The following is a 13,254-nucleotide window of genomic DNA, read 5'->3' on the forward strand; positions in this document are numbered from 1 at the left end:
CATATGAAACTCAAGAGTATTAGATGATCATCAATATTCTATCAGTGGTTCTTCTACCAACAAGTAAAAACTTAAGCGGCCTAATCCAAAAAATCAGAAACATTTTTCTTCAAAAGAAAGCCTAATCGCTTGGCTAGTCCCTAATTATCCTGAGAAACTTCCATGGCAAAATTTGGAGTAATGCTCTATCTCCCGTGTTTTTCAGGTGTCTTCAAGATGTAACATACTAAATGAACTCGGTGAAAGAAAAATGATGGAGACAAATCAGAAGAGCAGTGATAAAAATCAAAAGACAGGTATTAAACAAGTCATGTCCTTGGACAAAAATGGTACATGTATACCAATGGTGTACCGAAAAGAAAGAATAGCTGGCTAGAGGAGAAAGTTGCAGGCAAATAAAATTTTCTATAACAAATCAAACCTATAAATACCACCATCATTTCTTTGTTTTCGAGATGTAACTTGATCACATAGAAGCAGCAAAAGCCTCTGCACACTTCTGCCATGAGTTAGACACCAGTAGATTTGAGTGTGTTACTCAACCTGCAATTGCGAGGAGAATTGCCATTATGTTCCTCCACTCAATAAATTTGAGAAGAAAAAGTAATCCTAAAACACAGCCAAGATTGAGTGACTTGAAAAATTTTTTGTTGAAAATGTAGATATGAATCATCTGTTTCTTTTATGGATGGTTATGTTTCAACGACAAACAGAAGTTGCAAATATGCAGACAACGTGAATTAACAGCCTAGAAATTTGTTCAGCAGCTTCTCAACATTTTAAGGTTTTCTGATACAACAGTAGAAACCAATATCCATCTCATTAGATTATTGACTGGTGCATGATAGAAATTCCCTAACTGATTTTACAACCAGTATAGAGATGGAAAAATTTCCGAGACTAGAATATTAATTTAACATGAAATGTCTTTCAAGTATAGAAGAAAATAAATCCTTCAGAGTGAATGAATTCCACAACAGTTTCAACAGGCGCAAATAAGAGTTAGACCTACTATGACAGATGAAATACTTTTCATTATATAGAGATTTGTTGAAACAAATAAAGCTTTGTAACTTAAACATCAAATGTATTACTAAGCTTACCAGTCCAAACCCTCAAAAAGACCTTCTCCTTTAGTTGCAGAAGTTTTGAATATAGCCCATTGACGGTTTTTAATCTTGTGCAGCTCTAATGCCTCAGTCACTGCAGCATCATCAAGTGCCCCAGGAAGATCCTATTTGAATCAGAAAGATAATGTCAAACAGAAAAAGGATATTATCATGAAAAAGCAATATGGAGACATGAACCTTGAATGTTCTCAGCTCCATAACCATATCTTTTTTCCTCAGAACACAACAAAGGCAGTAATACCTCGGTCATCATTCACATTTATGTTCCAAAAAAAAAAAAAAACTGGACACCAAGCTGTCTATGAAGCTTTAAAAAGAAAAAAATATGGTGTTAATATGAACCTGCTTGTTTGCAAAAATGAGAACAATGGCACCCCTTAACTCCTCTTCCTGCCAAAAAGAGTCAGAAACTTAAAACAGGGACTCTGAGAAATTGGATGAAAACTCAAAAAGTATGCATTAGCAACACATTTAACTAGTCAGCAAGGCTAACATAAAGGTAACAGCCCCAACAGAAAAGACTGATTATTTTATTAATTTTCAATGAGTACCAAAATATAAAGAAAAAGAAACAGATTGGGGAAACAAATGGAAAAGACATGCCAAAAACTGTGTTTTATCTTAATAGCCATCAGACATTAATACATTCATATGATGAAGCATCCTTAAAATCTAAGGATTGATTTACTGATAACAACACCAGTAATGATGCAAAAATTTTTGCTTCTATATCATATTTTGAGAACCTTACCATTTCTGATGCATACAACAAATAAGCCTAGGTTGCTACCACACAGAAAAAGCCAACTTAAGTACCATTAAAGGTTTTGAGAGTAATTGACAACTGGCTGTATAATCCAACTCAATGCCTTAAATTTAGGGAATTATAAAGTTGGCACTTACAAAAATAAACAAGAAAAAGGTACTTTTTAACTCTCCTTTCTTGAACATCTGATTGGCTTAAAGGAATGGTTATGAATTAATATCAAATTTTCAATTCAAGTTTTTTATAATACCTCAATCCAAACATTAATATGTTTGAAAAAAAAAAAAGTGCAACAGAATTTTTGGTAGCCTCTACTTTGATGTGGTTGGACAAAGTTTACATAGACATAATTAGAAAGTCCTGCAATTCACAGAATGTAAAGTTCTTTTGGTTTTCAAAAGGATTTCTGTGGGTTTTGAAAACACCTAGATCACTTTTTGTATATCTCATTTCATTTATCTATCCTTTTGTCTCCAATTAAGAAGAATATGTGATCATAAACCCAAGACAAGGTGTACCTCCAATATTGCATGAAACTCATCTTTGGCTATTGCCAGCCTATCTGTGTCACTTGAATCAATAACGTAAATTATCGCTTGTGTATTTGGAAAGTAGCATCTCCAATATGGCCTGTTCCATAAAACAAAACAAACAGGTAATGAGTTTGTGCAATTAACGGGAAAATGAGTTATTTAAACATTAAGTCAAGAAATAGTATTAAAGTCATGCAGACAAAAGAGGAAGAAAGTTCATTTCAATCCAATCTTTCCTATATGAGCCTTTTCACTCAATTCCTAATCTTCAATTCTTGATCTAAAAGGCTCTAACAAAGAAGAATGAAATCATTGTTGACTCAAGGAATCATTATACTCTTATTTTGATGATAACGAACTAACATGTCTCTAATTTGATTAAGTAATGATTTTATTTGAGTGTAAGTTTAAATTACAAGAATTTACCTAATACATTAGATGGAAATCAAACGAAGAATCTTTGAAGATTTAAAGAAAAACTCAAGTTTAGATAGATATTTTCATAATCTTAAAACATTGCTTTTGATTAGAGAGAAGGATTTGCAAGTAAATAGCTCAAGAATATTTTACTCTCAAATATATGAAAATTCTTTATTACAAAAGTCATTCCCAAATGAATTTGATTGAAAGTTTACATAAAAGAAAATGAAAAAAGTTACTGTTATAAAAAAAATTTTAATTTTTCATAAAACGTATAATTCGGTTGTCTGGATGTGACATGATACTTCCATAATATCTACATTGCACTAGCCATTGGAAACAATCGACCAAATTTTTGAAAACCAAAATACATGGTTTCTGGATAATTCGATAGCCATCATTAAAAAATTTGGGCAACTGAATTTATTACATTTTGCCCCTTGAAGTTTTGAAAAATTACAATTACCCCCTTAAAACTTTGAAAAAGGATAATTTAACCTATTTTGGAAACCTATTTTAAAACCAACTTTCAAATATAAAATTTTAATCTACAAAACTTCATAATTTCAAATGAGTTATTGAAATTTAATTAAAATTGATTTAACTCATTAAGTTTGAAAAATGACATTTTGACCCAAAAATTTGAAAACAAATTTGGGAATGAGCTTTCTCATGCAAATAAACACTCTAATCATAATTAATACTTCAAGATTATAAAATCATCGACCTAAACTTGAACTTTTCTTTAAATCTTTAAGAATTCTTCGTTTAAGTCTTATCTTTGATTTCTATTTTGATATTCCTTCAAGTCTATTAGGGAAATTCTAGCAATTTAAATTCATTTAAATAAAATCATTAGTTAATATGATTAAATACATATTAGTTTGTTATCATCAATATAAGAGTATAATAACTCATTAAGTCAATAATTTCTTTTTTTTTATGATTACAAATACATATGCACTTCAAATAATTTTAGAAAATATGCTAATGATTGTATTTCCTTGAAGTTAAGAAATACTTGATTTTTTAAAAATATTTACAAGAGTTCGCTCTAAAAAATCAAATTTCCTCCCCTTGAATATGCACCATAAATATATAATAATGAAATTCACATCAATGTCACATATCTAAATATCAAAATCTCACAATTTTCAAATCATTCTCACATCAACTATCAAAACATCTACATTCATCAAATATATCCATAAGATAATCAAAATTTCACAACATAACATTCATAACTTCTCCCCTTTTATCATTATAAAAAGGCCGAAGGACTATTTCCCACCCAAGGTATGCTACAATCTCAAGTTTCCACCCTTTATCTTTGATAATATCAAACACCCACCTATGAGTAGTTAAAATTAACAAGACTCTAACCCCTTGAAATTTTATCTCATTTTGCCCCCTTAAACTTTAAAAATTAAAAGTTTCCCTTGGCCTAAGTTTTAAAAAATAGCAGTTTCACCCTAGAGTTCCGTTTTGAAATCTTCGGGGACATCTCCGGCTCCATTGCCGACGGCCTCTCCCTCCCGAAGCATCCTCTCCTTCCGGTGATCTCTTTCCTTCCATTTGGAGGCCCGATCGGCGTCAGAGAAGCCTTGGGAGATGAAGAACTTTGTCAAATGATCGTCTTCCCAGACGAAGACGAAGCTGTTTGGGGTTTAGTATAACACTCCAAGGGAGATAGCTTGTAAAGGTTGATAGCAACTTGGAAGCTATTTATACTGTGAAGAAAAGTTTGTTTGGGGTTTTGTCAACCAAAAATTAGTATAACACTCCAAGAGAGATAGCTTGAAGGAGTGAACGTAGACCAGATTGCACCAAACCACTATAAAATCACAAGATTAATTTTCCAATCCTTCAAAGTTATATTTTATGTTATGTTATTTTGATTGTGTTGATTATTTGAGATATCTCTTGACATTCTCATAAATTACATTAAAAATAGTCAACATTCATTAAGTTCCTTAAATTTGTTTAATTCTTTAATTTGGTAAAAATCACTTAAATTGCCTAGTTCACCCCCCCTCTTTGGTTATTCAATCCTTCAATCATCCCTTATTTTGGTTAACTTCTTAAATTACAAAATGACTTTGACTTGAGGAAAATTTTGTAAAGAGCCCAACTGCAAGGTATAAAACTTGGATTTCATATAAAAATATATGGGTTTCTAGTATGAGGTTTATATAGTTTTGAACTTTCCAATCTTAATGTTGAGATATTGTTGAGATATTTGTATAAATCGTAAATCATAGAGAATCATATAGATTGTATAAAATAGGAATGTTATAATATCCTTCCTAAACTTAGATAGGAGTAGTTAATAGTTTTCCTAAATTAGCTATCCTAATCTCCTATATAATTGTAATTCTATTGAATATGAAATATACAAAAAATTATGTTTTCATGGTATCAGAGCCTAGAATAAGAATTTGAATTTTGTTCCGGCATTCTCTATTCAGTTTCCGGCAAATAAAAAACCCTTTCCAACTGTTTCTCCGATCACCGTGATTTCATCATTTTCCGGTGATTGTGCTCACACTAGAGGGATCAAAATAGTCTCGTCGTCAAACCCGTCGAAGTCCCGTTGTCGTTCACCTCTGCACCCGCCCACACGCGCGGCTTGTCTTTTCGGTATTCTCCGTCGCCGATCTCTTGTTTCGGCAACCGTTGAACGACACCACCCTCTCTATTGGACTCAAACGACACCGGCGATTCCATCCGTGGAAACTCCGCCGTCATCCGACATCGAAATATCTCGCACGTGCTAGTCGTTGTTCTTGCTCCGGTTGTGATCTCCGATCTGCTTCTTCGGAGAGCGTGCTGTCTCACCGTCGGCACTGTCAATTACAGAAAGCTCCGGTGATCCTCCTCCGGCCATCCACGCACTGTTCTGTCACCGTCCGCCGTTGTTATCGCCGGAAATCAGTTTCTACCGGCCTTTCTCTTCTCTTCAGATCGGGATTCTTCTACCGGCCTCATCTTTGGGAGCTTTTCAACACTTCTTCTACCAGGTGGATTAAGTGTTCTATTTATTCTGATTATTATGGCTATTGAAAGCTCCAAAGCAGGTACATCATTCTCTTTCACTTCCTTGCCTATAATTACAAATGAAAAATTAACTGGTAGCAGTAATTATACTTCATGGGCTCCGTCTATTGAGTTATGATGTATGGGACAAGGAATCGAGGACCATTTAATCACTAAGGTTGAGGATGTTAAAACCGATAAGTCTCATTGGATTAGAATTGATGCTGCTTTGTGTAGTATGTTATGGAATACAATTGATATTCACCTTCAACCAATTTTTAAATCATATCGGACATGTTTTGACTTATGGGCTCAGGCTAAACTTCTCTATACTAATGACATCCAACAACTATATTCAGTGGTGTCTAATATAGTTAATTTAAAACAACCTGGGTTGAGCATGTCAGATTTTCTTGGACGGATGGCTTCACTGAAAACTGAGTTTAATTCTCTCCTTCTTACCGGTAAACCAGTTGCAAAAGACTTGGCACAGCGAGATAGATTCTTTATGGTATTAACTTTAGCTGCTCTCGGCCCAGACCTTGATAATGTTCGGGATCAAATTTTGGCTAGTGCAGTTATCCCATCCCTTGATGAGGTTTTTGCTCGATTGCTCCGTGTGTCCTCTCCAAGTATTATAACAGGTTCCAACCTAGACTCCTCTGCACTTGCCTCCCAGACTCAACAAGGAGAACGTATTGGTAGGGGGAATCGACCACGATGCAATTATTGTCATAAATGGGGTGATACTAGAGACAAATGCTTATAAACTACATGGTCGTCCTCCTCGGGTTGCCAATGTTATTTAGATGGATGTTCTACACTCTTCTAATAATCAGTCTCAACCATCATTGACTCTCACAGGTGCTGATTACGAAGAATATCTCAAGTATCAGGCATCGAAGCAGTCCTCATCCAACATTGCTTCTAGTGCACATCTAGGTCACCCAGCCGTATGCTTCACTTAGTCCTCTCCTTCTGGACTTTGGGTTCTCGATTCTGGTGCTTCTGACCACATCTCTGGTAACCTTAATTTACTTTCTCATTGTACTAAATCTCAGTCTCTACTTGCTGTCACGTTAGCCAATGGTTCTGTAGCTCAAGCAACGACTTTAGGTCGTGCACTTCCTCTTCCTTCTTTACCTTTAAACTCTGTACTTTATATACCTGAATGCCTTTTTAATCTCATCTCTGTGAGTAAACTCATTCATTCTTTAGACTGTGTCATTACCTTTACTAAAGATTCTTTTGTTATACAGGATCGCAGTACGAGATAGACGATTGGCACAGGACATGAGTCACAAGGTCTCTACCGCTTACATCTACCATCTGAGTCTGTAGCCTGCCCAGTTACTGCGTCTCCGACAGTTCTTCACAACCGTCTGGGACATCCTAGTATCTCCAAACTACAGAAGATAGTACCTAATTTGTCTTCTTTATCATTTCTTCAATGTGAGTCGTGTCAGCTTGAAAAACATACTAGAAAAATATTTCTCAAGCGAGTCAATAATCGGCCCTTTTGAGTTAGTTCATACAGATGTTTGAGGTCCCAATAGAGTCGCGTCTGTTTTAGGATTTAAATACTTTGTTACTTTCATTGACGATTATTCTCGTTGCATTTGGTTGTTTTTAATGAAAAATCAATCTGAGTTATTCTCTATTTTTGAGACTTTTTGTGTTGAAATAAAAACACAATTTTCTACTACTATTCGTATCCTTCGTAGTGATAATGCTACTGAATATTTCTCTGCTCCTTTCACCAAGTTTATGTCTTCTCAAGGTATTTTACATCAGTCATCTTGTGTTTATACCCCTCAGCAAAATGGGGTTACTGAACTTAAAAATCGACACCTCCTTGAAACTGCTCGTACCCTTCTTATACACAATAATGTCCCCTCTCAATTTTGGGCTGATGCAGTCCTCACTGCTTACTTTCTAATAAATCGAATGTCGTCTTCAGTTTTACAGCATCAGGTACCTCACTCTATTTTACATCCTGAACAACCTCTATATTCTCTTTCTCGTATTTTTGGGTGTACTTGTTTTATTCATAACCGATCTCCTGGTTAGGATAAGTTAACCGCTCGTGCTCTCAAATGTGTCTTTCTTGGGTACTCTCATCTTCAAAAAGGATATCGGTGTTATTCTCCTGAAACACGTCGATATTATATTTCTGCGGACGTTACCTTTTTTGAGTCTTCTCCTTATTTTTCTTCTCCAAGTAGTCCACCTATCACAGAAACTCTTCCATTGTCTTCTATTATCTCCTTTCCTAATTCTCCGTCTGAGTCTGCTCCTCTCACTGAGGAGTCTCTTCAGCCAAGTACGGGTCCTACAGGTGAAGATGTTCATGAGGTAACTCCTGAGATTCCTGTGCCTCCACTTCCTGCACCAATCTCCTCCAGTATTGAGGTCTTGTCTCCTGATGATCAGTTTCCCATTGCCATTCGCAAAGGTATGCGTTCCACTCGTAATCCTCATCCTATTTATAATTTTCTTAGTTATCATCGCTTATCACCGCCATATTATGCATTTATATCTACATTGTCCTCTATTTCTATTCCTAACCATATTCATGAGGCCCTTTCTGACCTGGATGGCGACAAGCAATGTTGGATGAGATGTCTGCTTTACATGCCAATGGTACTTGGGATTTAGTTCCATTACCTCTTGGACACACCACTGTTGGTTATCGGTGGATCTATACTGTTAAGGTTGCTTCGGATGGCAAGGTTGATAGATTGAAAGCTCGATTGGTTGCGAAAGGGTACACCCAAACATATGGCCTGGACTATTATGAAACATTCTCTCCAGTGGCTAAAATGTCATCTGTTCGTCTATTTCTCTCTATGGCTGCCATTAGGCATTGGCCTCTACATCAGTTAGATATCAAGAATGTTTTTCTCCATGGTGAACTTCAGGAGGAGATTTATATGGAGCAACCACCTGGTTTTGTTGCTCAGGAGGAGTCTAGATTGGATTGTAAACTCCGACGCTTTTTATATGGCTTAAAACAATCGCCTCGTGCTTGGTTTGGGCGTTTTAGTATAGTAATTCAGGAATTTGGCATGAGTAGAAGCGAGTCTGATCATTCGGTGTTCTATAGACATACCTCACAAGGACAAAGTATTTATTTGGTTGTTTATGTGGATGATATTGTTATAACAGGAAATGATCAAGATGACATTATGCAATTAAAGCAACATCTATTTAGACATTTTCAGACTAAAGATTTGGGGCCACTCAAGTATTTTCTCGGCATAGAAGTGGCAAAATCTAAATCTGGAATTGTTATCTCACAAAGAAAGTATGTTTTGGATATTCTGGAAGAAACAAGGATGTTAGACTGTAAACCCATAGACTCTCTTATGGATCCTAATACTAAACTCTTACCTAGACAAGGGGAGCCTCTTAATGATCCTGAGAGGTATCGCAGATTGGTTGGTAAGCTCAATTATTTCACCATAATACGACCTGACATTTCATTTTCAGTCAGTGTTGTTAGTCAGTTTCTTCAGTCACCATGTACCCATCATTGGGATGCTGTTGTTCGGATTCTACGTTATATCAAAGGAGCACCAGGAAAAGGTCTACTCTATGAGAATAAGGGTCATACACAGATAGTTGGATATTCTGATGCCGATTGGGCAGACTCACCTTCAGATAGACGATCTACTTCTGGGTATTGTGTCTTAGTTGGAGGAAATCTTATATCGTGGAAAAGCAAGAAACAAAATGTTGTGGCTAGATCAAGTGTCGAAGCTGAGTATCGTGCTATGACATTAGTTACCTGTGAACTTGTTTGGTTGAAGCAGTTAATTCAAGAATTAAAGTTTGCAGATGTTCCACAAATGACATTATTTTGTGATAACCAGACTGTTCTTCACATCTCTTCCAATCCAGTTTTTCATGAAAGGACAAAGCATATAGAAATTGATTGTCACTTTGTTCGAGAGAAAGTTATATCTGGCATTATTGGCACAAGTCATGTCAAGTCAAATGATCAACTTGCTGACATCCTGACAAAATCACTTCGAGGGCCACGAATTAATTATATTTGTAACAAGCTTGGTGCATATGATTTATATGCTCCAGCTTGAGGGGAAGTGTTGAGATATGTTGAGATATTGTTAAGATATTGTTGAGATATGTTGAGATATTTGTATAAATAGTGAATCATAGAGAATCATATAGATTGTATAAAATAGGAATGCTATAATATCCTTCCTAAACTTAGATAAGAGTAGTTAATAGTCTTCTTAAATTAGCTATCCTAATCTCCTATATAATTGTAATTCTATTGAATATGAAATATACAGAAAATTATGTTTTCATTTAACAACTAGCTTTTAAGGCATAGTTCTCTCAAAATTCACATCATTTGGTTTTAGAGTCATCATCACGTTTTTTAATTACATCGTGCGACACTAGTGATGATACCGACATTATAATATTCACCTAAGTTAGTATGGCGTTAGCACAAAGCCAATCGGTATGGATGTCAGGACTGTGGAAAATGGTTATCAAAGGCTTCCTAGGCGACACTTTACTCAAGGCAATGTGGCCATCGCCTTGAGTATGGTTTTCAAAGATGATCACCTTTAATGTTTTTTTAACACCTTTAGAGAAGCTTTAGACATAAAAAAAAGTGCGTTTTATTATCACCAAGGTTATCTTCAATTAGATTTGAGGACTACCAACAATTTCTGGACAATTTTGGGTTAGTCTTAGAGCTTTCCAACATGTTTTGGGCAATTTTTAACTAGATATGAAGGTTATTGGCAATTTATGAGGTCTCCGATAAAGTTTGAGATTGTTGGAGAAATCACTAGCCAATTCTAAAGTCGTCAAAAGGTTGACAATAAGTTCTAAGGTAGCCGAAAAGGTTGTCAACAAATTCTACAGTTGTTGGAGCGGTTCCTCAAGAGATTTAAGGTTATTGGATAGATTATCAGTCACTAATCTCTTATACAGTTGTTAAAGAAATCTAGATATGCTAACCAGTTTGTCAATTTGATCTAAGATTGTTGATGAAGTTGCCAATCGATTTTTTATTGTCGATGTAGTCAAAAATTATTTTAAATTTAATGGAAATGGGAAATTTTTTTAATAGATTTTTTAATCACCTTTAGTAAAAAAGAGACCTTTTTTTCATCTAGGCAATAGGACCCTTCCTTGCCTAGTAAAAAAGTGACATTTTTTTCATCTAGGCAATAGGAACCTTCCTTGCCTTTTGACGGTTTTGGCCTTTGACAACTATGTTGCATAATGTGGTGGTATGTTAGGATTCAAAGTGTAAGATATGAGACTTGGATTTCACATAAAAAAGTATAGGTTTCTAGTCTAGGATTTATATAAGCTTAGGCTCTTAAATCTCAATAATTAGCTTTTGAGGTATGACTCTCACAAAGTTCATATCAAAATTATAAGTCAAATTATCCAAATATGAAATCAGTCTTCCAAAAAGACTAGGAGAAAACTAGAAATTTACAACATTGAGGAGTACAGTAAATACAATCATCCATACTTTGTCTCTAAAGGGCCTAGGGTGGAGGCAATATCCAAATGTTAAATGAAATCTTCATTTACTTAAAGTAACTGTAAATATACATATAACCGACTAAATCAGAAAGAAGAAACACAAAAAGTTTACCAAAAAAAGCACCCTTGAGACAAGTTTCAAATAAATCTATTCAATCTCTAGTCAAAATGCATGTTTTATATATGTCGGAATCACACAAAAGCCTCCACAATCTACCAGTCCATAAAAACGTTGACAAAATTTACTTAGCACATCAAAAGATCACACAATTTAGCGGTCCTCTAACTATAAATTGCATAATAAAGTAAAACCAAGATATTACCTGATACTTGTCTGCCCACCTACGTCAAGTAGAAAAAAAGAAAAAAAAAAAACAGAATAAGGAATTGGGCAGACATTTAGCATTCAATCAAAAATATGAATGATACAAACAAGTGCTTGATATTCTAGCAACTAATTATAGCTTTAAAAGAAAAGAGCTGCACACAAAAGAAAACTACCACTCGACAGTTTTCAGTTTAAATAAAAAGGTAACATTTATTTATTTATATTATGAAACAAAAAACCATTTCAAAGATAAGCAAGAGCCCCTGTTGCATATACAAATCAAAGGAACAGATTGACATACCCAGATCCCAGACTTGGAATTTGATGTTATTATACTGCACTGTTTCCACATTAAACCCAATTGCTGCATAAATCAAAAGAGAAAACGTAAAAACAGTAAATTACAAAATACCATATGAAACAATAGACACTCAACTTAATGGCTAATTAACATAAACAAATAAATTGCAACATCACAGTCATTACTTTTCACAACTCAATCCATTATGAAACACCACGACTAAACTTTAAAACTAATTAAAAAAATCAACATTATCAAAAAAAAAAAAAAGTGAAGAACAGAGCTACTGACTTGGAATAGTTGAAACAACTTCACCCATTTGAAGCCGATCTGCACAACCAAACCCAAAACAAAAACATCAAAGACAATAAAAAAAAACAACCACCCATTTCACAGAATCACAAAACAACAACCGGAAAAGCCTTAAGATCCCAAAACAACATACAAAGAATCGTAGTTTTGCCAGCATTGTCAAGGCCAAGAACTAGAATCCTAGCCTCTTTATTGCCGAAAAGCGAGGAAAACATCCGCGTAAACAAAATACCCATCTCTCGATCTCGTATCCTCAGTGCATGAACAACAACAGATCAGAGAATAATTCGATTTTCACAATTGAATTATGGATCAGATCTGCAAAGCAAAACCCTAACCCTGAAAAAGAACACAATACAAATATGAATCACGAGAAACAACAATTAAAAATAAGCTTCAACAGCACGCAGTTAGTATGAGAATCTCTGCTCCAGTGGCGTGTGTGTGCAACGTGGCTGGAGTTAAAAAGGAGGGGCCTGCTTACGGTAGTCGGTGAAGGTCGAGGGTTAAATTGAGAATTTTGATAAGTTGGTGGGACTAAAGAAGCAGTTTTGAAAGCCTTTTCTGTTTTTGTCGTGGAAGACTAACTGAAATGGAATCAATCGAGATGCAATGGTGAAGGAAGAAGTATCGAAGGGAAGGCAAGGGAACGTGAGTTTTGATTGTCTACACTTAAGGAAATGTGTCTTCGTCCTTTTATTGGTTTTCGTCCGTTGATTTCATCTAATAAGTGGAGCCCAAGAAGGTGGGTCCGATTGGTGATGTGGCCATCTCCACGTGGGCGTTAACCTGTTCTGCATTTTGGGCTTATATCTGAACATAGTCACGGGCCCTTGGCCCGACATTGAAGAGTTTTGTCTATTTTTATTTTTTAATTTAAGTTTCTA

At 35.2% G+C, this 13,254-nt stretch overlaps 1 protein-coding gene across 1 annotated transcript; it reads right to left on the reverse strand.

Annotated features, from left to right (window-relative positions):
- Positions 1-254: 254 nt before the first annotated feature.
- Positions 255-13,022, reverse strand: LOC123195043 (ADP-ribosylation factor 1). Its single transcript, XM_044608612.1, has 9 exons — positions 12,852-13,022; positions 12,501-12,706; positions 12,347-12,385; positions 12,056-12,118; positions 11,750-11,768; positions 2,415-2,526; positions 1,473-1,520; positions 1,104-1,234; positions 255-543 (listed from the first exon to the last, which is right to left on the reverse strand). Exons 2-9 carry the CDS (start codon positions 12,601-12,603, stop codon positions 510-512), a joined length of 549 nt encoding a protein of 182 aa, XP_044464547.1. The 5' UTR covers positions 12,604-12,706; positions 12,852-13,022; the 3' UTR covers positions 255-509.
- Between the last annotated feature and the right edge of the window lie 232 nt (positions 13,023-13,254).

Source organism: Mangifera indica, chromosome 13 (assembly GCF_011075055.1).
Source record: "Mangifera indica cultivar Alphonso chromosome 13, CATAS_Mindica_2.1, whole genome shotgun sequence".
Taxonomy (NCBI): Eukaryota; Viridiplantae; Streptophyta; class Magnoliopsida; order Sapindales; family Anacardiaceae; genus Mangifera; species Mangifera indica.